The following is a 27,585-nucleotide window of genomic DNA, read 5'->3' on the forward strand; positions in this document are numbered from 1 at the left end:
ACTAATATTGCTCGTTCGGACAGTCTGCATCAATTGCCTTTTATTTTATTTGATTTTTTGCTTAATTTCATGTATTGCCTTGGTTCCCACTTCATCCTAACATAATTCATAGTTGTCCAATGTACTATTGTTACCTTAATCATCAAGGATTAATCTTTTCCAATCTTTCCACACTTATTACATGTACTAACAAGTCATGGGCGGTTCTTTATCAAACACAAGCCCAAGGTTTGACTAAAATATTATTACACCAACCTTTAAAGCTTCAAAATTCTTCAACAAACGGATATCATAATATAATACCATGAACAAAATAATCAAACTCTAAGTCACACTTTTACACAAAATGTTATTAGTTAGATATTATTGCATTCTATAGACATCTCCCTAATGAGTTTAAAGATATAGGAGTAACTTATAAATCAAATTCAAAAGTGGCAATGGCAACTACTAATATATGGGAATCTTAAAAGGATATTGTTTTCTAGATTTTGGATATGATAGAAATGATTTAGTAATACTACTCACTTTCACAGCTTGTAGCTAAACTAAAGAAAATGTTGCTCTCTTTTCGCTTTATGAAATAGGACGGTCCCACCAACTTGCTTAATCGAATTGTGACATTTTATTCATTAGGATTAGGATAACGAAGTTTTTGATGAATTTAATAGCAAGGGTAGTTTTATAGAGATAATAAGCTATTTTTTAGATAAAATTTTTAAGTTTGGAAAATAATAATAAGCTACTTAACTGTTAACATATTATTAGTAATATAATGTAGTACAATACAAATTACAAATGAACAATTTTGTATCCCCTTGTGTTTGACCATGGATCTCCTTATTGTTTGCAATGATATCTGTTACTTTGAAATTTGATATAAGTTATAGTCTATGGAAACTTTTTTATTGTGATAATTCTCCTACAAAGATATTAGTGAATGTTTAATGAAATTCACAATGAGAAACAAACAACTGCACTAGACACTTAGTAGAAAGTGAATAAAATGAAATAAATTTCGTGCTTATGTAGATTATGAAATCAGAAAATAAACACAGAGTTTATAACTCTCTATGAATATTGATGCAAGAAAAGCGAAAACAAAAATATAAGCACTCTTTAAGAGGAGAGAAAACTATAAATGATTTTCAACCACCCTTCCCATAAAAGCAACTCCTCTATTTATAATAGAAGATTGCATGCATTCTTTTTAACACTTCATTCATAAAATTGGCATTTTAATCAGATTCTTAATGAATGAATAGAATAGAACGTAACCATTGTAACCATATTAACTATCATAACAGTAAGTCATTCTCAAATAGACATTGGTGCTCAAACGAGAAAACAAGGTGTTCGAACGAGCAAATATTAAAAAAAAGTCTATTTTTATAACAACAAAGGTTAATACCTAGAGTAAAAATATCAAGTTATGAGTTTTATAATAAAGAAGACTAAAGAATGTACCAGTTTTTATTAACAAAATAAATATTATATTATTTTATATAAAGTGTTACTATTATTAATACACACTTTAAAAACAAATATAAAAAAGTTAGGATCGGAGTAAAACAAATAAAAAATCTTAAAATATTATTAAAGTTAAAACTATAAAGTCAAAAATTTTCTATAAAAAATATATCATAAATTCTCATATAAAACGGTCTCACGATAAGATCATTTCTATTTGACTAACCCAATGTATAATTATTGTCTTTAAATTATCACTTAAAACCTTAAAGTGAACAATCACAATTTTAAAATACCCAATATAATAAATAACATTCAATAAGAAAACTGAGTAGTTTTTCTAAATAATTAAAAAAAAACATGGAATAAAATATGTAATTTTTTAATACAACAACTGATATAAACTTAAAAATTAAAGTCAATCAATATAGATAAAATTATAGTCATCAATGATCATAAAGTAAAAAAAATGTAAAAAAAATAATAATAATAATAATGACCACATCATTGAATAATATGTAGAAAAAAATTTTGTTGAAAAGGTTACACATGCAATTTTGAAAATAATGATGTTAGCAATGTTTTTTGATAATAGTTGTAGATATATAGATTGTATACAATACAAATTTTTCTCGGGGAGAAGTAGGTGAAATTCTAAAAATTCTTGTAGAAGAATCTTATTTCCTTTGTTGTTTCATAATGTTAGTAATATTTGACTTTTTTTCTTAATTTTCAAGTATAAATTTTGAAACGTTCGCATTATTATGAGATTTCATTAATCATTTTTAGCGCCTAATTTTTTTTATATATATATTTGTTCGTTACTAATTATAATTTAATTAGTAATGGTAGTAATTTGAAAATTTTCTATGATGATTAGAAACTTCTTAATTCGTAACGTGGTTATGAACCATAACAAATAACGTAAACTTTGGAGGTAGAACTTAAAGTTGAGCAACTACCCATAACAGTTCGAGAAAATTTTTATTATTACCCGAGCATATTATTTAACCATGATGGGAGTAAATTAAATATTTCATACACATATACAAGTGATTTTTAAACATGAAGTACAAGTTACATAACTTGTTACATGTATAACAATTTTTAAACAATCTTTCCTACACTATAATAGATCAAATGATGGACAAAAATCACCAAAAAAACAACCCCAACCAGCTAAGCTAAAGTTGTCCCTACTCCCCCTTATAGCCCTTTGTACACTTACATACACAAGCTAAAAACTCTACCAAGAACCATTTTGTTCTATCCAAAGCTTGTGCATCATTACAAGCATGCGAGAGGTAAATATTTGAAGCAAAAATACTATTCTGAACAATTATTTAGCCATAAACCCCAACATATTGCTCCCAAATTCATCCATGAACAAACACTGGGATCCTTTAAACTTTCAACTACTAAAACACCTTCCTTTCTAATCAAATCTTCTTCAAAAATCCATCTAAAACTTCTGAAAATTTATGTTTATAAACTCAAATCTCCTGTAAAAATAATCTTCATTTCAAGAGCTTTCTATAGATGCCGAACTTGAAGAAATCCACCAAGTATAAAGTAAGTTATGTTCATTTCTTTCTTCCACTACTTTTTGTTAGAACTTGTTCATGCAAAATATTTTTTTTTACATGAATCCTTCTATAAATTAAGATCATTATAAAATGGTTATTTTATCTCTAAGACTAAAAAAATCATAACTTATAAATCTACAAAAATCAGTTATAATAGAAAATAAGAAGATGTATTTCAATAAACATATAAATTTTCTTACTTTAAAGATTTAAGTAAAATTATGGGAATTGATTAAGTATGTTGCTCAACATAATAAGTATACTCCAAATATGGTAAAATCATTACAAGAATTAGTTTAACAACTCCAACTAAGGAAAGTTAAGTGCAGGTTAGAAATCCAAAATTATTATTGATTTTTGGATGATTGCAATATGTTTAGTTGAAGAGTTGGAGTTGAGACTTGAAGGCCAAGGACCCAAAGTTGGAACCACTTCTAAGAACGTGTAGGAGCTTACATGGGAGCCTACGGAATATTTATATACGCTTGGAGTCTAGGTACGTCACATGGGGTGATTTTTAAAGGATTTAAGAACAAGTTGGAAAATTACTTGTTTTAAAAATAAAATGCCCAAAGAGAAGTTCTCAAAATTTTGAAAAATAATATCAAATTGAAAATTTTGAGTATGGAATAATTTGTTACATGTATTATTATTGTGGGCATCATGCATGTTCATTTTAAGAATTGTTGTATGTTTGAAGGCATGATTAACACTACTTTGTGAAAGTAATCGTGATGAAAATGGTTATATGGACTTGGAAAATATTTGAAATGCCTTTTAAAAGTAATTTCCAGTAGCTATATGTTAAGAAAATCTCTTAAATATTTTTGTTGAAATTTATTCGTTAAAATGATATTTTAATGAATTTTAAGGTGTTAAATACTCTTATTATTAAAATATGGTATTAAAAAAAAACTCTTGATCATCAAAAATATTAAATAAAACCATATTATATGTCTCCAACAAGATTTGGCTAGAATATATTTAGATTGGAATTTTTCATGATTTTCGAGTAATCGTTAAATTGTTTATCGGTAAATTGTAAAATAGTAAAATATAAAATAATTACCAAATAAAGACACATGGACTTGCAATTTTTATAACATACTTATATGGACAGTAACTAAAATTGGTAAAATTTTAAGAATATTTTGTTGACGTTTAAGAACCTTAATAATTTTTACTTAGTTATTCATAATCGGTAAGTTAAAAACGGTAAAATATAAAATAAATACTAAATTACGTCTTTTGGACATGAAAATTTTATGAGACGCTTATATAAACAGTAGATACATGTAAAATAGGATTTTTGTGACCATATATCGACATAAATAATTTCTATTTGTTTTATCGGTAAAATAACGAAATTAATTATTAAAAATACCCAAGTGATTTGCAATGGTTATTTAAAATTTTATGTCCCTTAAAATAGTTTCTAGATTATCATAGAATTTTTATATTATTTTATTTGGACTTAAATAATTTTAAATCGATTTTATTTTATTTATCGATAAAATGCCTATACAAAATAATAAAATATCACACATGATTTTTATAAGTTTAAATGGGCTAATAAAAGTTTATGTAATTAAGCTAATTATTAATTATTTACTAATTTATCAAATTGATAGAAATTGTTTATTTATTAAAAGGTGTAATATTGTTAATTAAATTAAGTAAAAATAAACCTATATCAAAAATTTATAATTGTATTAATAACCTACTCCCTCATAGTATAAAATAAGTTTAACTTAGATGGTTTATAAAATTTACGGATTTAAGACATTATTTAAATAACGGTAAATACCTAAATTGTCGAAAATAATCGTAAAATCGTTATAAATTAGCATAACCAATTATAATCTGATGGGACAACCATAAATTCATTTTAAATAAGGTATTACAATGACTTGATTAATTTGGGCCTTGTTGGAGATTTAATATGTATTTTGTAAACTAATTATCGATTTTATTACCGGCAAAAATATCTCGTATTTAAGAAAGTAGTGTTTTATGAAATCTTCTGTGATAATAATTTGATAGACTTATGAACTATATTCTAGTTGTTTTGAATGAATTTCAAAATTCTTTTAAGTTGTATTTACTTCAAGAAGGATTGAAACAAAACATTTTAGTGGTTTTTTTGAAAAATCGTATAGAACTTTAATCACTTTTTGTTACGATGCATCTCCATACATGCTAATGATGTCCCAATATAGTACAAAGGTTATGTTTGATGATATGATTATTCTAAACATGTTTTACCCATGTGGGAAATATTATGATTTGATTTTGCTATGTTGTAAAGGTTTTGTTATGTTGCAAATAAAAGATGTTTATTATACGGAAAAAGTTAATATTTTTGACTTTTCAAATGCTATTAAAATTACCAGATATATATTATATACAAAAATGTTTTAGCCTAAATGACGGGTACATATGCCACAGCAAATGTTGTGTGCATGATTAAACGGCTCACAAATGTTGAGCGCGTATTGTTCACAATACCATTGTATTACACTTGCCGGACATGTCGCGGACGGTAGACTGACTACCAAACGACTCACAAGATGACTCACAGAGTACCCATGCAAACTTATGATATGAGTTTGAAATTGATTTGGATCCATTGAGATTTTATGATTTATGATAAAAAAATGAGAATTTGAAATGACTATAGAACCATTGAACTGGGTTTGAATGATGATATAATTTATCAAATGAAAAAGCATATTTCAACATCAATTTACTCAAATCAAAAAGGTTTAAATAACTTGTTTGACGGACACTAGTGTATTTATACTCGGCATCTTTGCTAATACTATGCTTTGTATGCTTTTCCAATGGTTTTGTTTTTAGAGTAAACCCCTATGGCACCTTGACGGAGAATGGATATGCGAGCGGAAGATGATCCCGAGTTGAAGTATGACTCTCCATTTGTTTAGATCTCTTTATTGTATTTGAGAGACTATTAGTTTAGTTGTTTAAGTTTGGACTATTTTAAGGATGTAATTTGAACTTTGGACTTATTTCGATTTGGTTGTAATTTTCCTTTATTTTAGACGGTTAAGACTTTTGTTATATAGCTTTGGTTTTGGTTCAAGTATTCTACTTGGACATTGGTTTACCCTTTAAGTAACCCCTTAATTGTGTTAGCAAAATTAATTTAAATTCTAGTTACTGTTGGCCTTCATAATTTAAGGCGGTTATAAATTTTGTATATGAAAACAAATCTAACAAGATTTTACATTAATATATGTTCACTTTTCTATTTCTATATGAAATTTTATGTTTATTGTTTTCTATCCGTTTACGAAATATTTCAGATATAATCAACAATATAAAAGAAAAGCTTAGAATGACAAAGGGTGTGGTTGATAAGAATGCCACATAAGCAAGGAGAAAGTTGGGAAAATTTTGTCAAGATCCCAACAAGCTTGGGTTATACTATAAGTTCCTGACTTCTGGGTGTCTTCTATAGCCAACATTGTCCTTTGGAACTTCTAAATCTATTCTATTTTCATGCCCCTCCCTTCATATTGGGGAATGAGGACTCCTCTTATTGGTCAAAGTCATTGGGCAATCATCTTCACCCTTTTACTATTTAATTTTTCTTATTTTCTTTTCTTTATTTTTATTTTTTTGATTTTTTATAAACGTCATAAGTTGGTCCCCTTGCTTGAGTGTCTTACTGTTGTCGGCATGTGGGCATGTTAATTGTACTATTAAACATATTGGTTAGCCAGGCTTATTCAAAACCACATATTTAAAGGTTGGATTCAAGCTTCTAACACGCCTCTAGCCCATTGCACATATCTACCCGTCAACTAGTTGGTGCATACTCATTTAGGTGCAATAGACGGCTCAAAAATCAGTGGAGAATGACAAATTTAATTTGCAACTAGTCTCCTGAGATAACGTCTTTTATAGAGACGGTTTTCCAGGCACAAACAACTAACATTACACAATTTAAAAAATTAAAAATAAATACATGTGTTATAACTTGTTTTAACCTATTTGAAGTTGATTTTTTAACCGGGGGAGGCCCGGCCCCTTGTCGAAAATACGATCCTTTATAATTTTGGCTTGTGGCCCCCCAAACTAATATGATATAAAATTTAAAAAGTGTATAAATATAATAAAAGTTACTATAGCTCAATGGTTGGATAACATAATTGTATTCTAAGGTTAGGATCCAACCCTAATTTGAATTATTATGTTTTAATAGACTAATAAATTTATATTATAATAACATTACTCTTTATTTTTTATAATTTCAAATCATCCTTTTTAATGTGTGTGTTTTTTTGCTATTTTAATTTTAATAGTGTTTTTCTTAGACTTACTAGGCAAATACATGAAGACAAAAACACTTAGTAATTTTTTTTCGAAACAAATAAACATTGGGAAGCTTCAAGCCATTTGAAAAATGGTTCCTCTTGTTTTTAATAGTTGCTATACTTTTGTTTTTCACGTTATCTAATGCACGATTTTAGACGTGTTCAAACACTGGGCCGGGCCGGGTGGAAAAAAACAGCCCATTGATGCGGGCCGGGCCAAAGTGCAGGCCTAAAAGTTCTTGCCCAAACCCATAATATGCGGGCTTGCGGGCCTATGTTATATATTATTTATACATAATTAAAAATACAAATTACAAATAATTGAAATAAACATATACATTTTTTACATATTATACATAATTTAAAACACAAATTACAAATAATTCAAATAAACAAATACAAAATAATCAAATTATGTAACTAATTAGTGATTTGACAATCGTCATCTTCACGATCTACCTCTTCTTCCTCCTCTTCAACATTAAAAATGGTAGACCAACCTTGATGCAATATGGAAATAAAGTGTTAGCATATGAAATAATCAAAATATGTAACTAATTGGACCAACTTAGCTCCTTTCGGGCCGGGCCGCGGGCCAAACACCAATCCCAAACCCGTCCCAAAAAAATTTGGGCCACTTATTTTCTGTCCAAACCCGCCCTTCGGGCCATATTTTGGTACCCAAACCCTCACGTTTTCGGGCCGGGCCGCCCATGATCAGGTCTACACGATTTTAATCATAATATCATTAATTTCATATGATAAAAAAATTCTAAAAAGTTGATATTATGAAAATATGCATTAAAACGAATCAAACAAGATCCCACTTGACTATATTTTACATTATACATGGAGAAATATATACCAAATAAGATCACTTGATGAACAATAGTTGCTAAAGAACTGTAGCAACTAGGGGTGTGCATCGGTCCAAATCTGGACTGGACCGGCTGAAACCTGTTGGAACGAAAGACCGGACTTCTTAATATGCTAAGACCGAAGATCGAAAGCAATTTTGGATACCAAAAATTAATTAAAAATAAATATTTAAAAATAATTTAGCAAATTAATTATTATAAAATTAAAATATTTTAGTTAAAAATTATTTTGTATTAGAAATAAAAATATAAAACCCTTTAAATAAGTATATATATAAAAATCGTAAATATTATTCCTCTTCATATTACTTTTATATATATTCGGTCTAATCCATTCTAATCCATATTTTTTCGAGCATAGACCGGACAGGAAACCCGGAAAGAGGAATAAGTAAGTCCCATAGCCCGGACCGGATGCAATCTGTAACAACTCGACTTACCGTTGACTGAGTAAACAGGGTCATCACGAGGTTTATTTCCCAAGAAACTTAAATCTCAATTCCAAAACTTGTGCAAAGGGATTACCAGTTATATGACATAGCTGTATCAGCTAATTCTCTGTAATAACCCGACTTACTATTAACTGAGTAAACAAGGTCATCACGGGGTTTATTTCCCAAGAAACTTAATTCTCAATTCTAAAACTTGTGCAAAGGGGTCACCAGTTCTATTACATAGTTGTATCAGCTAATTCTCAATCCAAATATCTAACTAAAACACAAAGTAATCATAAAAGTCACTATAGAATTCCAATATAACCAATACAATCTAGTCCAATATACATTTACCAAAACCTAATACAAAGCTGCAACTTCTCACGTACTCATCTCAATTTAACATCCATGTAACTCTAATAATCATCACAGCTAACCCATTGTTCCCCTAATATTAACCCTTTTCCAACAAAATTCATAATCTCAATAATTTCATCATTTCCTATTTTCCTATTAATGATCAATATCAAATAATTTTAACACAACATGAAATCTTCACAAATAATATCAACAAAGTCTATAATCTCAATATTTCTTTAAATCAATACAATTATCCCAAAATTCATCTAATTAACATCAATCAAAACAAAGTTCACTACTCTAATTTAAACAACCACATATAATTAGTCTTGAAATCAGTTACTTATGATTGGGGAGATTTATATTTGAAAATTGAAACAAGTAATTCATAGAAAGCAAAATTAAAAGAAAAGAAAACTTTTGAACCTGGATCATAGAAAAGAAAAGAATTAATCTGTCTTCTTTCGTGAATCAAGGACAGAAGTGCGGTTTTTCTTAGATTAAAGATAAGAAGAAATAAGAGTCTTGATATTGTTTCAATGGAGTTCAACCGCAACAATGGCGTGAAGGTGGTGCTTTTTGTTCAACTAATTTGAACTTGCACCATTGTTGTTCATTTCGAAAGTTTTCAGGCAAAAACGGCAAGGAACGAAAAGCAGTAAAAGCTATTGTTCTATTTTCGAATTTCTCAGAGTAATTTAAGGGAGAAGGTTGCGAAATTCAGAGGAAAAGGATGAACAAAATACAAATTGAGGGTTTCGAAAATTCACAAAAATTGTAGGTGATTGTTGCAATTGTTCAAAGGAAGAAGAAGGCCATGAACCCAGTGTTAGTTTTCAGTTTTTTTTTTTATTATTTTTTTTTTTGTGAAATGGACGCAACAAATTATTATTTTTTGCTTAGTTTTTCGGTTTCCAAATTAGAAGTAGGAAGAATAAAAAAAATTTATAATCAAATAAGAAATGAAAAGAAGGAAAATAAATTATAAAATTAAAAGAGATATTTTATAATATCCGCCATATACTTAGACCCAATCTGTTTCCTCGTTATCTTAGCCCAAAATAAATTATCCGACTCAATCCAAAATAATTCTCATTCTAATATTAATTTTAAATTCTCTAACTCTAAAAATATTAATTTCTCAAATGTTACACAATCAGTCCGATTCGATTAAGTCCGGACCGCCAGTCCGTTCTCATTTTGCACAACCCTAGTAGAAACTATTAAAATTCAAAGGAAGTATAATTTTCGGTATAAGTCAAGCACATTTCAGTCTATATGAATTAAAATTTTTATAGTACAACAAATTTATATAACAAATAATTTACTAGTATATTGAAAATTTAGTCCTTCTAACTCAAAATCCTAACTTCATTCCGGACTATTGTATACACAACACTAATAAGAGCATATGTATCTTAACTTGAAAAGCAAAAAAATCCATAAAAGAACATAAAAGTATAAAATTTAATATAGTTGCATATGCATGTCAAGAGTCAAGATGCAAAAAAGCCTAACTCTTTAAATGGAGGGTGGCTAACAATTGCAACATCCAATAAATATGTTTCCTTCTCACATATATAAAATTAGCATATAATTATACAACTTTTGGTTGTTCTCTAATGTCACGATACCAATTACCATGTTCATGTTGAGAGTCCATATATACAAACACATAGTCTTACGTATTAAATCATCACTAATCATTGATATACAAAGAATTAAATGCAATAATTATTTCGTAACACGTAAAATAATTATTTTGGTGGGCATGGCTTGGGCATGGGCATGGGCATTAGGCATGGCTTATGATATCACTACCCATGTGGATATGACTTGGATTGCTAATATCTTTTTTGCCAAATTAATAATAAATCTTGACTCTTGAATCTTGCCCCTAGTTTAAATGCTCTTTCATTTGAACAAAGATCATTCTCATAAAACAACTATTAATTGTAAATCCAATGAGATTGGATGATTTTATTTTCATAAAAAAAAACATGGAAATTGGAATGTAACAACTAACAACATGATGAGTCCATATAAAAAAGATTATTATAACTTGATGGGAGAGATATGACTAGCTATATAAGCTCAACCTCTATCATTTGAATGTTGAATGAAGAGGTAGTTTATTATGTTTTCTTGACAATGGAAGAAAGCTTGTGATTTGCCAAAATCAAAATCGGTTGAAAAAATTGGCCTCAAATCTAGACCCGATGCTCCCTCGAACGAGTCAGCTTGCTCGACTAGGTAGAGCGAGTCTCATGTGCTTTAACTCGAGTTTCTGCTAGTTTCTGCCTATTTTTTGTTTTAGCTTTTTGTATTGTAACATACTCCATTTTAACGATTTTGTTCCATTTCATTTCGACACAAAGTTTAAGAAAGTGGAGGGTACCGTTATAAAATAGTACATAACTTGCTAAATTATTTATAAAGGACAAAAAAAAGTAGAGAGAACCACTATAAAGTAAGGTGAAGTAAGAATAATATTTAAAAAAACCAAACAAATAAGAAAATTGGACAAAGTGAGTGAAATGAACAAATAAGAAAATGAGACAAAGTCATTAAAATTAAGGGAGTAAAAATTTAACTATTTTGGTTTTGACCGACACTTTTACTTTAATTTTCATTCACTAATTTAACTATAATTCACATATTTATCTCAATTTTCAATAAATCATAATTTTTACTTATAATTTATCTCATATTCTTAGTTTAACAATGATTGTAGTGTAGCAAAAGATACAAATCCGATAAAATGAGAAAGCAATAAGTAGAATATGAACAGTTGAAGCTACAATATATATATATATATATATATATATATATATATATATATATATATATAGGGAAAGTAATTAAGGAAAGATGTAGATAGATGATGAAAGTGGCATTTAATTAGGAATGTCAAAGTATAGGAAGACGTGAATAAAATCTGAAAGTAAGCAACAAATAAAATAAGGCAAGTTGCTATTTTTCCTTGGGTGGAGGAAGTGCGTAGTGGGAAGGAATCCAACGTTACACTCTTTTACCCCATTTGCGGAGAAACGCGGCCGCTTCTCCATCTTCTCTCTCCACCCCCAACTCTTTTGGAATCTCACCACTTTCTCTCTCTTCTTTCTTTTTTAAATTCTCTCTCTTCCTATTTCAACATGGAGTAATTGTTTTGTCTTTTTTTACTCATCCATTTTTCCTTTCTCCTACACTACTATTTCCCGTATAATTTAAAGCAAAGAAAAAATAATTATTTTATAAGAAAGAATAAGTTGTGTAGTTAAAATTAAATAAGAGTTAAAATGTATGTATGAGATTAAAAAGAAGTGGTATACTACTATTTTACAGTCTAAAAAAAATAATGTAAATTAAGTGAGACAGATTAAAATGAAAAATGCTGCAAATTAAATGGGAGGGAGTATTTATTAACGCACAAGGAGTATTTACAAAAATTTTTAAAAATAATTTTTTTTAGTTAATAAATATACTACTTTATTAAATAAAAAATTTGATGGGGTAAAAATGGTTACTATAAACATTAAAAAAAAAGTAGTATTAAAAGAAAATTAGTGGAATACATATAGGAATTACAATTAATAAAAAATTATTTTATAAAGTTCGTGGGAAACATGTAGGGACCACAATAAATATAAAAAAAAAATTATTTGAAAAGAAGAAATATAAAAATCTTAAAATGAAGTTAATGGAAATATTTGGGGACCATAAATATTACTATTATTAAAATATTAAATTGAGGATGAATAATGTTATTTTTGTCTAAAGTTTGTGACATAAATAAAATTCTTTATGAAAATAACAAATAAAACATCCAAAATGACAAACTTCTTTAAGGAATCGAGATAATAATAAATAGTTCTCTATTATTGCAACTTTTAAATAAAGTTTTTTTCAAAAAAAGGTAAATATTGAGGGATAATTATTAAACAGAAAGAGTAAATATAAATAAGAGATAGTTAAAATATACTCCTCTGTCTGCTAGAATTGCATCAAGGATAAAAAGGGAGATTTATAAGAAAAAAGTGAATATATGAAGACAGAGAACGAATTGTGTTGATAAAATTTAAAAATAGTCAAAATGCATACATGGGACGATTAAAAAAAATAGTGAGTTATTATTCAAAAATAAAAATGATGCAAAATGAGTGAAACCGACTAAAATGGCAATTGATACTAAAAGTACCTGAGACACGAAGGAAGTATGAATAACATTAAAGAAAGTGTTGAGCAATTATTGAAAATAGAAATAATGAACAAGTACGAATTAAAATAACATACTTCTATAAAGCTAAATGTGTGGGATGAAAAAAGTACTTTTTAGTTATAAATTTTTTTTAATAATACTAAATCCTTTGTCTATAAAAGATTATTTTAATGTCTTGAAAATAAAGATGACTTTTTGCATAAATGATTTTCAGTTGAAGTCATTTGTCAAAACTATTGGTTGATTTGACCAGGTGATAGTATTAATTGATAAGTTGGATTTTTAAGCTAATTCTTGAAGAAATATTTAGTAAAAATTATTTGCTGGTTCTTGACTGATTATTATATAAAAATAGGTCAAAAGTCAATGAAAAAAACAAATCAAAGTATTTTTTTTGTTTTGGTTTAAAATTCATTAACAAAATATTCTTTTAACTTTTAATCAACAAAAAGCCAAAAACCAAAATTCAAAAATCATTCTAAAATTAATTGCCTACCAGGCTAACACCCTACTTCATTGAAGGACATACTTTATTTAAATTAGTCTAATAGGAGTATATAATAAAAATTATTTTCTCTAATAGCATAAAGTTGATATTATTTTTCCTTTGAACGATTCTATTGAGAAAATAATTTATGAATTCTAAATTATAAGGATAATTATTTCATATCCTACAACTTCTAGAAATTTAATTACCATGGTGATAACTAAAATTTTATCAATTATTTGCATTTTTCAATATGTTACCACAAATCAACTTTCTAAAAGTTTTATTGGGAAATTTATTTTTCTAAAAAAGTTTTTTCTAGATCAATTAAATTATAGTTTGAACCAAAGGAACTATTATTATCATTTCCAATTACAACTCTATTTCCAAATTCCAATTAAAACAATTTGCCCCTTAAACTAACCCCACTCTTGAGTAACCTAACCTAACCTAACCTAACCCAACCTCAACCCCAACCCCAACACCCTCTCTCAATCTATAAATCTCCCTCCCCATGCTCCCTCCTCACCCTATTATTCCTCCTTTTACACTCCTTTTCTCTCTCTGACCTCTTTCTTTTTGTCCAAGTTTTACATTTCAATATCATATTGATTCCCTTCTTCCCATCCTCCATTTCAGAACCTTCTCTTCTGGTAAATTTGATCTGATTATTCTCTCTTCAATCCTCATACAAAATCAAAGAAAATGAGTTGCAATGGTTGCCGAGTTCTTCGAAAGGGTTGCAGTGAATCATGCATCTTACGACCTTGTCTTCAATGGATCGATACCCCTGAATCTCAAGGTCACGCTACCGTTTTCGTCGCTAAATTCTTCGGTCGTGCTGGTCTTATGTCCTTCATCTCTAATGTCCCTGATTCTCAACGACCTGGTATTTATTTTTCTTTTTTCATTCTACCGTTTCTTGAATAATTTTCAAATTTCAAATAACTAATTATATATTCGGAAACTGCAGCTTTATTCCAGTCTCTTCTGTACGAAGCATGCGGCCGCACTGTAAATCCCGTTAGTGGCGCCGTAGGTTTACTATGGACCGGTAACTGGCACGTCTGTCAAGCTGCCGTTGAAACTGTTCTCCGAGGTGGGACCCTCAGACCGATATCCGAGTTTCTTATCGGAGCTCCAACATCTCCTGTTCCGGCTACTACGGATGCCGCCGATGACAACTCCGAGATTGTTTGTCCTTCTAGAACAAACAACGCCAACGCATGGAAGAAACAGATTAGTGCAAGTGTAACCATGATTCAACAACAGTATCAAAAGAATTCACAATTCTCTGCTCCTAGATTTACAAACAGCAAGCGACGTAAACAGGAAGATGACTGTCACGTGACACAGCTTGATCTTAGTCTTACACCGCCACCTTTTCTTCACACGCCGCCGTCTCAACGGCCTGGAACGCCGTCGCTGAATTCTGAAGAATCGGCTACAACTGTTAGTTTTGAAAGTGATAATTATTATCAACCTAAAACGTTGAATTTGTTCGTTTAATGGTTGATTCGCGGTAAAACGCAGAGTTTTGTGTTATCAACCTAACTTAGATCTATTAGATTGGAAATTTTGTGCTTTTTTAAGATGTTGAAATATGTGGGGGTATTTTTGGAAATAGAATTAAATTGGGAGAGTATTGTAAATGACCGGCAGCAAAGATTTCTGACCCTAAACGCGAGGAAAGGAAGATGAATGCTGTTAGGCGGCGTCTATTTTTGTTTGCTTTTTTAAATTTGATTATCTTTCTTTGAGGTTTTTCATTGGTTCGTCACTCTTTTTATCTGTGACTATGACTACGTGTAAGGCTATATCAGTAATAATAATTCTCTGCTTTTGTTTACAATTCTTGACTTTTTAATTTTACTTTACCAATGATTATGAAATATTTCGTATTTAAAATTAATTATTGAAAATTTTAGATGTGGATGTAGTATTTAGGAAATGAATTCTTAAACTCAAAAAAGATATATAATAGTAGTTTATGTTTTAAGAATTGTGAAACTCAAAAAAATTATTGTAATTTATGATTTTTAATAATCTCCGAGTTCTTATTACTTATACTCTTAAATATATATGTATGGAAAAATATTATTATCATTAACAAGTATTATGATTTGAAGGAGTATTATGTAAACCCCAATACGTAAATATTGAGTGATTATTTGATAGTATAATGTTTTTTGAATGGGTGAGGAATAATTGACTTATTACTAAAAGTTCCTTAAAAAATTTAAATAATAATAATGGATTTCAATATGGGTTGGTAGACAAAATGTATTCTCCCCTATTTTGAAAATGGGTAGTCCATCTTATTCTAATTAAATTTCTCATTTTATTTTACACATTTTTCAATGCATTTTTTTAATTTTAGATATGTAACGAATTAAAAATTAGTGTTTAATTATATTTTATGTTATAACTAAATTGAAAATAATATACAAATTAAAAATAATGTTTAAATAATATTAAAAAATAAATGAGATATTTAATTAGAAGGAAACTCTAATGAGTTACTTTCTTCGTTTCAAATTAGTTGCAACATTAAGAAAAATGACCCTATTTATTTATCACTCTTAATTTTTAATTAGTTTTTAATTTATAGGTTATAGTCAAGTGAAATCTTATTTGATTCATCTCATTGTAAAAATTATTGATATCAAATTTTTATAATTTTTTATTATACATAATTGAAAATATTACAAATTAAATTAATATATTAAACTGCGTGAAACCGTCTAAGTAAATTGGACAGAGGAAGTAAATTGTTGGTGCTTACTCCAAGAGTTGAGGATTATTTAATAAAGAAAAAATGTAAAGAGGACGAATGGACGATGATGCCTATAGGCTGTTACTGTCATGGAAGCAATAAACTAAGGTGGACCTTTCAAATTCAAGTGTAGAACTGAGGAGTATTTCATTAGTTTTGAATAAGAATGTGTGCAACTCTAAAATAATGTACTTTGTCTTCATTGCCTTTTATTTGTGGTTAACATTTAGAGTAACTGCTTTCTAATTCTTGCTGACTCTCTATGCTCTATAAAGGACATTAATTATTTAAGCCCTTATACCAAATACTACGATTAAAATAAAAATAAAAACATTAGAAATGATGTCATAATAATTATTATTATTACCAAGATTATAATAACTTTACATTATTATATATATATATATATATATATATATATATATATATATATATATATATATATATATATATTCATATGTCATTCTAATATAATCATTGTAAATAGAATATTTATTCAATATCCATTACCTCAAAATTTCAATTATGACTAAGAGTATTTTCTATATTAATAAACTCAAATTTTCTACATTATAATCAAAATGTCAACCAATATTTATGTATCTTTGTTTTATTAAAAATAATTTTGTAGTCTAGTCCGTTGCTAATAGTGTTAGTCCAATTTAATGTATTCTATTCGGTTTTTGTATTGTGGTAGGCCAAGCTTTGGTATATTTTGAATCGTGTCGAATTCGCCCTATACCTACCTATCTTGTCTGATACTCGCTCGCCATATATGTGCAATATAGCATTTTACAATACTTTTTATATACTCCTTCATATTTTTATGATTTGTCCCATTTGGAATTGCACATTTATCAATAATTTAATTTAATCCTAAATTTTTAATTGTATATAGTTAAAAATTTAATTAAGAATATGAATCAATAATATCCTATTTAACTATGTTTTGACTTAAATACTAATAATAAAATAAATGTAATAGATTTATGAATGACATCAAATTTGGAATAGGACAAATATTAGAGATATGTATTATTTATTAAAAACTATAGGTAAAGAGCAAAATATCACGATAAGAAGTATTATTTATTAAAAGTTTTTCATATATTTCGATCTACTTGTCAAATTGTTTGTAAAATATAGATGATAATAAATTTGAAGATAAATTATAACGAATTTTTGACAATAAAATAACTCATTTCAGTTTAATTATATTTTTTTAATTATTCATCTAACTTAATTATGTTCATTTTAATTCAATATCTCCTTCACTTTTTTTAATTCTCATTTATATGAATTTTTTTTCTATCTATTACTTCTCCACTAAATTTATAACAAAATGGGAATTTCTTTTGTGTTTGTTATGAATATTTGAAAACGTTTGGCCTCCAGCCTCAAGCTGATTGACATTTGTCTATATTTTTATTTCAGACAATTTAGTTTGATGTGTACAATTTTTTCATCACTTAATCTTTTAACTTGTCATAATAAATTTAACTTTGATTACACAACACTTTTATATAATTTTTAAAAATTTAATATATACATTTAAATTCATACCATAAATTTAAATACATGAACGCTTTTTAAGTCTTATGATATAAACTCAGTGACACAAAAAACTACTTTTTCTGTTTTTTTTGTTTGTCCACTTTAAATTTGTTCACTTTAAGAGAAAAAAATTTAAATTCGATTTTTTAAGTTTATATTAAAGATAAAATATATTCATATGAAATCCTGTTTAGATTCGTTTTGATGTCAAATATTTTTATTTATAATTTTATAATTTTATAATTTTATATGATACATACTTGAAAATAATAAGGTTTAAATTTATAAAAAAATACATACAAAAAATAAATTAGACAAATAAAAAAAATAAAAATAGTAACAATTTCCTCATCTTTCGGCGGACAACCGAATTTGGGTGACCTCAGAAAGAGGAGAGTATGAGAGTGTTGTTTTTTTGTTTGTTTAGGTGTGGCTTTTGAAGGATACATAGAGTCACAATTTCAGCCAAAGGGTAATCAAAGTAAAATTCATTGTGGGACCTACGTCGTTTTTTTTTTTTTTTTTAAATAATAAAAAGTTTTATTAAGTCATCAATCTTTTTATCCAACTATCCCCACTTGCACCTTATGTGTACGGTCCATGTCAGCGTTGATTTTGCTTGTCCCCATTCTCTTTGTGCTTATCCTTTTTTTACTTTTTTCTTTTTTTTTTTCCTGTTTTTTCACCTTAATTCAAAGTTGCAAATTTTGTCAATTTAACAAATCTATTTAGTTCAATTAATTCAACTTACAAATTTCTTAATTCTTGTTAAAAAATTGAGTGTTTTTTAAAATAATAGACTTGAAAATAATTTTAATAAAATAAGTTAATTTTAATTAGAAAAAATCATTTCAATCATAATAATAGAGTAATTATATAATGGTTGACTATTAAGTCAACTAACAATTACTATAACTCCATCCGTTTTTGTGTTCTACTATATAAAGATAATTTTTAAGCCTAAATATCTCTAATTATGCATTATCATAATTATAAAAAATATACTTCCTTCGTTCTGAAATACTAACTACATTTCTATTATTGACGCTATTCATCGTTCAAGCTTCTTTTATATATTGGTACTAATGTGTAAGATGAATATAGTCAAGTGAGATTTTGTTTGAATTATTTAATTGCATACTTTCATAATATTAACTTTTTATAATTTTTACATGTGTATAGTTGAATATAAAAATTATCAAAAAAAGCATTAAATTGCGTAAAAAATTAAATGTAACAAGTATACTGGAATGGATGAAATATGATTAGAAAATATACATTAAAATGAATCTACGAAATCTCAAATGAATACATTATTTTTTCATATATAATATGTCTCTCAAAAACCAAAGATAAATTTACTCTTTTTAAAATAAAATATCATATAAGTGAGAAGAATATTAAAGAATGGAGAGAGTGTATTTTAATGAAATAACAATTTCAACTTTAATGTCAAGTTTGACATTATTGGCGGAACAAGAATTAATATTTATTAATTTATATTAAAATATAAGTTTTTAGAAATTATTTGCTATTTTCAAATACTTTATTTTCTCATTATGATGTTTTTTTATTAAATAAGAAAAATAAATGATTCTTATTTGTGATTCTAGTGGTTGACTTTCACATAAAAAAAAATCAAACTTTAATACTCTTACTATTTTACTTTAAGAAGCTAGGAATCTAGGATTATGGAGAAAATTTAGCATATTCCATATGTCTCATTATTAATTAAATATAAATTTATTATAAGAATTTTTGTAACATTTTAAAAAAATTATAAATATATGGGAGCAAAGTCTAATTCAACTTTGTGTACTCTAATTTTATCGTACATCACCCATTATTCTCTACTGTCTACCTTATTAATCTTTTGATTAATTAATCTATTAGCCCAAAGCATTGAAGGGTTTCATAGTTTTTTTTCAAAGTCTAATTCAAATTTGGTACTCTAATTCTATCGTACATCATCCTTTATTCTCTACTGTCTACCTTATTAATCTTTTGATTAATTAATCTATTAGCCTAAAGCATTATAGGGTTTTATATTTTTTTTCTTTGAAAGAGTAAGTTTTCATGTATTAATCTTAAAATAATCTTAAAATAAAAGTAGAGAATAAAAAAGAAAGAGGATTAAAGTCAGATGTAAAATTAATAAATTATGTACTAGAAAGAGGCAAATTATACCTCAAGTAGGGGAAGTTAGGTACCTTTCCTCTATGTTGGGGAATGGTGGGACTGGATAACACGTCAGATCGATTGTCAAATTGATACTAAAGTGTTTTATTGACCAATTAGGTATTAATTATTTCTGTAAATCAATCTTTAATATACCTAATTTTTTATAATTAAAAATTATAAAAAGTTGATGTTAACAAATTTTACATTAAAACGAATCAAATAAGGTACCACATGACTATATTTTAACTTATAGATTAATAATAAAACACAATTAAGAATGATAGATAAATAGTGTCTTAAAAGTAAATGGGACACCTAAAATGAATAGAAAAGAATATAAAATAAAATTAGTAGAAAAAGTTATCAAGACCACACATATAAAAATATTAAAATAAAGTAAGTGAAAACATGTAGAGATCATAATCTATAAGCATTATAAAAATGTTAAAATAAATTTATTAAAAAATATATAAAAACATAAATGTTAAATATTAAAATTAGGATAAGTAAAGCTATTAATATAAAAAATAATATAAGTAAAACTATTTTTTTAGTAAATAACAAATTTATCTGCTTAAAATAAAAAATGAAAACATTAAATATTTGATTGGAATAAAAGACATAATTAAAAAGTCACAAATTCTTGTGAGAAACAATCTCTTCGAGAGATTATTTCTAATTGAATCAGTCTCTAAAGAAAAACATAAAATAAGAATAGACATTAAACTTTAATAAACTGAACATAAGAGTCGAGACAGTATATGAGAAGACTGGTTGTTAAAAAATTAATAATAGAAGACTAATGTAAATCTTAAGAAATAAAATAAGGGAGTGAACTTATCGTCTCCCTGGCAAATAGAAATAATGCAGCGTCTCGACGGATTAGAAGTGGGCCCATATGAAGAATTATGTTACGTCAGCGCATTATCTTCCACCTTCTATTTTGCTGTCTTCTTTTTGCTGCATATCTCACCCATTCACATTTCAGCCTTCCGTTTATGCTTTTTGGCTTCAAATAAAGTCTTCTTTCTTTCACAACTCACGTCGCCCAATCTCAATGTGCCACTCGATTATTATAACAATCCTTTAAATTAAATCATGATGGTCCGATATTTTTTAAGTTCTCTTTATACTTTCTTATTATAGGGTCCTAACATAAAATAAAATATCCCTTTAATTTACATAAATTATTCTATATTTAGTTTTTGCACACAACTAATGCACTAATTTAATCATAAATATTTTTAATTTTACATAATTAAAAATTATAAAATTTAATACTAATAAAATTTATATTGAGATGAACCAAACACAATTTCACTTGATTATATTTTGACGTTTGAATTAAGAATTAAATACAAATTAAAAGTGATTGATAAATAGTATCAAAAAATCAAATTACACGATTAATGTAAATTAAGGGAGTATATGTGTAGTACAACAAAAAAAAGTGAATAAGATAATGTAGAAAGAATAGTTTTATTATTAAGATTTCATTTTAAATATTAAACAGAGCTTTTAAACTACTATAATGGCTTCATTAACTTGGGCTTAACTTGAGGAGAATGTCAAGATCTACACTATTGTGTATATCAATCGTAAAAGATATTAAATGAGTAAGTATTTTTATTTAACAAGTTCAATCATTGAGAAATACTTATACTTGTTATTAATAAGTTGGTGTACACTAAAATAATATAAACAAAGTCTATATAAAATTTATTACTAGATTGAATGAGAAATTGCTAAGGACTTGGTGAAAATCAATTTAGCTTTTGTTACGTAAAAAATAATTACATTCAAGAAAATAAAAATTATCGGGAATAATATAACCTTTCAGCTTCTTTTCAATAATAATACAAATTCTTATCAATCATGAATAATACGAATTAAAGAGTTGTTACCTAAGAATGTATAAAGTGACCTTTAACCTATTCAAGAAGTCATTTGGACAAATTTTTTCTAAAAAAAAATTATAAAATAAAACTCATGGTGTTACCAAGCCCATCCTCACCCTGACCCAACACCAAACCTCCCGAAGCCCCCTCAATAACTCACCAGTAACAACCACCCACTTGCACAACATTTATCACTCTACAATTGCACTTCAAATCTCCACCACACAACCACACACATCAAATCAGCAACAACAACACAACTACACACCTATCCCTAAAGCAACCATTATCGAATCTAGGTTTGAAGCTCGAAGTGGGTGGACATATTTTTGGGTATGGGTCGAGTGGGTTTGCAGATGGGGCTGTGAATAGGGAGTGGGAGGGGGATAATTCTAGTAATGGGTAGGGGTAGCGGTTGGAGGATGGGGAAGGGTAGGGTTTCATAGTTGAGTGGATGGGTGGGGGAAGGTGACGCCAACGAATGGGGTGGGGGGAGGGGTGGCTGATAGTGGGTGAAGGGGTAGGGGGGGTTGGCTGTGGCCTGTGGTGGAGAGGTTAGGGGACGACAGAGTTGTTTTAAATTTTATTTTTTTTAATTTTTCTTTTTTAAGACAAAATGACTTGCAATAGTAGGTTGCTAATGGTCATGGATGTTGGTGGAAAATTCATTTTAAAATTTGTATTATTCATGCTTAATTAATATAAATATATAATTAATATTCTTATAGGAAAAAAGTTAAAAGAACATACTATTCACGACTATTTTTCCTAAAAGAAATTATTACTTCTTTCGTTCTAATTTACTTGCAATGTTTGCTTTTTCACACAATTCAATATGTTAATTTAATTTTTAATATCTCTAATTATTTATAATTAAAAATAATAGAAATTTAAAAATAATAATCTTTATAATGTGACGAATTAAATAAAATCTCACTTAACTATATTTTAATCTATAAATTAAAAACTAATTATAAATTAAAATAAATAAATAAATAGTGCTAATTTCTAATATTGCGACTAATTTAAAACGTAGAAAAAAATTACTTCTACTATAGTAACATATGGGTAGTGTTACTTTCACAAGTCATATGGCATAAATACGAAGAAAAAAAAGGAATTTGAAGGACCCATGCATGACCACAAATAATTGTATGATTGAGAAGGAACTCCTAGTCTCCTACCACCGCCCTACTCCAATTGAATTTGATGAAAACTTTTCACCAATTGGGACATTTTTTAAAGATTTATTTCCTCCTTTACTTAGTAAGATTTGTTTTTTCACGTAATTTACATTAGTTTAATTTTTAATATCTTTAATTATGTATAATAAAAAATTATAAAAATTTAATATTAATAGTCTTTGTAATGAAACGAATTAAATAAAATCTTACTTGACTATATTTTAATTTATAAATTAAAAAACTAATCACAAATTAAGAGTGATGAACGAATAGTAGCATTTTTTCTAATACTGCACCTAATAATAATAAACAGAAGTAGATTTTATGTCCCATGTAATCCTTGGCTATTAAATTTGAGTCATCATAAACTTGTAATTTTGCCAGCGGTTCAAGATATTATTTCTGCTTGTGGACCTAATACCCATTATTCTTATTTAGTGTACCACGTCTAAAATAAATTCGATAATTTAATATATATCTGATCTTGTAATTAAATTCTATTTGATCCTATATAAAAAATAGATTAATAATTATGAAAAAATCAATATAAACATAAAATTCGATTTTAAACTGATTCATAATATATGACTTAATATCGATCCGATGACCTAAATAAATATGACTCAAAATGGACCTGGTTGCATCAATTTCAATCACTAATTTTGGACCACAATTACAAGTTGCTCTGTTTGTGTTATTTCCTTGCATTTGGGGATGTTGTCCGTTCCCATCTCTTCTCTTGACTTTTTTCACTACAAGTTACCTTATTTAGCCTCTACTTATGTCATTTTTAAGAGTTTCTACTAATTTTGCTATAAGATGAATTAAATTTTTTTATTTTAGTTGATTTCTAGCGAAAAGAAAATGTGAATATTGGTTAGAAGAAAGGAAAACTTAAATTTGTAGATATGATAAAAAGATATAATATTGAAGTATAGATAAGAATAAAAATGTAACATAATAGGAGTTTGTTATCTTGATTGACTTGTTACTTATTCTTATCACATATGCTTATTAGAATCAAATTAGGTCAAATTAGACCATACCATATCATATCAAACAAAAAGATTTAGACCAGACCATCAGCTCAGATGAGACCCAATCACATTTCATTTTATTACTCTAATGTCATTAAGTGACTCCCACCTAATCTAGAGTTAGGAAGGTTTGTATACATTACTTTACCCTTTTAAGTAGAGATGTAAATGGTCGATCTGAGTTCGGTCTAGCTAAATCCAATCTATTTCGTAATATTTATAATACCCAGATGCGAATCCAAATTCATGGGATCTGAAATCGTAGAAAAATATATGAATTCATCATTATCATACTCGATGTATTTCGTTCATAAAAAAATAAAATATAAATCATAATAATAAAAAAATAAAAAAATAAGACAAATTTACTGATAGACGTGACACAAATTTGATAACATAGAACTAGAGGGAATAACGAGCAAGAAATAAGAATCTTCTTATTAGTGATAAAACCAAGAAACAGCCAATTGCATAAGAACAACAGCTTATTTAATGGGCCCTTTAAAGATGACAAGTTATATTATCATTTGTCAACTTATATTATATGCCTAGTGGCTTATATAATTGTAGCCTAGTAATATCATTGGCAATATTTATGGCTGTTTCATTTTTAATAATAATAATAATAATAATAATAATAATAATAAATAATAATAAATAGAGAATAAACAAAAAAAATAATGACGTGGATTTCACCTCAGTTTTGTTTCATTGAATTTAGGCAACTACCGACTATGACAACAATTCCAAGCTCTTGGGTTCAGAATTTAAGATCTGCTCCTATCAACTGAATTTTCTAAATTAAGTTATCTTTTTTTCTTTAACAATTTTTATATATAATGACAATCTTTTGTTTTCGTAGTTCATTGAATTTAGCAACGTATCTGAAGTCTACAATTCTGAATCGGCGTTCTTTAGCAGTTAGTAGGCCAATTACCTCCTCCCTCTCTCTCTTACAAATACGAAAAAATAAATATATTGTATTTTGTTGTACCACTTAATTTGTCACATTTTAAATTTTAATGTAGAGCGTTTATATGCTAAATATTATAAAATGAAATTATATCAAAAATAATACTTCATCAGTTTCAAAATACTTGCAGGGTTTGGCTTTTTACGTACTTTAATGTATTAATTTAATATTTAATATATCTAATCATGTATAATTAAAAATTATAAAAATTTTGATATTAATAAGTTTGCACTGTAACGAATCAAATAAAATTCTACTAGACTATATTTAAATTTATAAATTAATAAACAATTATAGATTATGGATGGTGAATAAATAATAAAATATTTTTAATATTACAAATAATTTAGAAAGACAGAAGTAACAAAGGGAGGAATTGAAGTACTTCATGAGAGAAGTTCGGAGCACATAGGAAATCCAGAAATACCATCAAGAGTGAGAGGAAAAAAAAAGAGAGAACGTACAAATTAGTATATAAGTAGTAGTACGAAACAATACATTATGGAGGGATAGAAGTGTTTTCCCTTTCTCAACTTTTTTTTTTTGTGTAAAAATAATTTAAAAAGTCCAATTAAAATGTTAATCAACTTTATCAGTTAGTGTATGTAAAATCAAAAACATGTCAAACACTAATGGAAAATTGACACCTAAACAAAAAGAATTGGATATTGTGGTGGTGAATGACGCAGCTTAAATCCCCACCAAAGGTGAAAGGTCCCCTCCATGTGCTTCACTCCTTGTGTTTCTCCATTCTTGGGGTGATACCAACTAAATATTTATTCTTCATTTTGATATTTTTAAAATATAATAAAAATTAGGAAAAAATTATTTAGAATAATCCAACTTTTTAATGATTTTTCTACAATAATTTTAATTATTGATTAACCTTGAATAATTTAAACTTTATCGATTATTTGCCTAGCTAGAATAAACTTAAATATCCGGATGATATGCTATAGTAGGTAATTTACCCAAAAAGTAAACTGAAAATTGATATAAAGTTAGAGAAAAATTTTAAAATTTACATAAAAAATCTAAAAGCATTAAATTTTTTTTTGACATTTATTTTAATTTATCTTTTTTTTAAGAAAATAAAACTTGCTATAACAGGTCATCCGATTACCCGAGTTTGCTTTAGGAAAATACCCCATAAAGTTGGGATTATTCATGGTTAATCAATAGGTGAGATTATTAAAGGAAAATCATGAAAATATTGGAGTATTCTATATAATTTTTCCTAAAAATTATTACTTCATTAATTTTGAAATTGAAATAAAATAAAAGTTAAGTGATAAAAAACGAGTTGGTGGAATCAATTTCACATACTCAACAAAACTAAACAAAGTGTACCAAACTAAAATAATAAAAAAATGAAAAATTATCATATAGCTTTATTAATAGTTAATATAAATCTTATAGGTTGGCAAAGGGGAATGGAAATCAACAAATATTTTAAAGGTTATGTGTAATTTCAAAAATTATAATAGTTTTCTAATAACTTTATATTTTTAAACACTTAACATATAATACATAATTTTAAATTAAAGCTTTAATTTTTTGAGGCTCTGTACGATCAAGAATGTTGAACATGCTCAAAATCTTCTCTATTGGCTTGGTTTACGGTCAGAGTTGGTTGAAGAAGATAAAGGGGATAAAAGAATTGAAGGGTTGGTTAACTAGGATTAAATAGGATTGGTTATATTAGTTGGTTAAAGGTGTGCGAGTGAAGTCAAATTAAGGTTAAAAAAAATCAGCATATCACTAAAACGTTCGATCATTGGATTCCGATGATATATTTATAATGGATGATTTTTTTTAATTTATAACGGTTATAATTCATCAAATATAATTTTGCTATTAGAAATTTTTAAATGAGCTAAACTATGTGAACATAATTTAATTCTCCAATGCTTGTATTTTTTTTACTAATTGTTTGTACAACTAATTTTTTGAGAGACCGTTTCTTTGAGAAACGTATCTCAAACCTAACCCATTAATGATTAATGTCTATTTACTGTATTCTTAATACCTACTTTTATTATCCTTGATGCTTACTTACCATATCCTTAATGCCTACTTTCAATATCTTAAATATCTATTTACATCATTCTTAATGTCTACTTATAATGTTTTAAAAAATATATAATGGAATGGCACAATTAGAGAGGGTCTCTCACAAAAGTTTGTGTTGTTGTATTGATTGTTTAA

The 27,585-nt window shown here is 27.3% G+C and overlaps 1 protein-coding gene and 1 long non-coding RNA gene across 2 annotated transcripts; both read left to right on the forward strand.

Annotated features, from left to right (window-relative positions):
- The first annotated feature begins 1,970 nt into the window (after nt 1–1,970).
- On the forward strand, nt 1,971–6,193 carry LOC130820968 (uncharacterized). Its single transcript, XR_009045277.1, has 3 exons — nt 1,971–3,042; nt 3,437–3,552; nt 5,916–6,193. It is a non-coding gene; the product is annotated as an uncharacterized LOC130820968 (long non-coding RNA).
- An 8,102-nt stretch (nt 6,194–14,295) lies between these two features.
- LOC130821333 (LOB domain-containing protein 38-like) lies at nt 14,296–15,626 on the forward strand. The gene is made up of 2 exons (XM_057687039.1): nt 14,296–14,663; nt 14,748–15,626. Exons 1-2 carry the CDS (start codon nt 14,480–14,482, stop codon nt 15,281–15,283), a joined length of 720 nt encoding a protein of 239 aa, XP_057543022.1. The 5' UTR covers nt 14,296–14,479; the 3' UTR covers nt 15,284–15,626.
- Nucleotides 15,627–27,585: the final 11,959 nt, after the last annotated feature.

Source organism: Amaranthus tricolor, chromosome 8, assembly GCF_026212465.1.
Source record: "Amaranthus tricolor cultivar Red isolate AtriRed21 chromosome 8, ASM2621246v1, whole genome shotgun sequence".
Taxonomy (NCBI): Eukaryota; Viridiplantae; Streptophyta; class Magnoliopsida; order Caryophyllales; family Amaranthaceae; genus Amaranthus; species Amaranthus tricolor.

Excerpts from the sequence above, each read along its gene's own strand:
- LOC130821333 (XM_057687039.1), top strand. The coding sequence starts at position 14,480 with ATGAGTTGCAATGGTTGCCGAGTTCTTCGAAAGGGTTGCAGTGAATCA. Across the intron at positions 14,664-14,747 it reads CCCTGATTCTCAACGACCTG|CTTTATTCCAGTCTCTTCTG; the intron begins GTATTTATTTTT and ends CGGAAACTGCAG.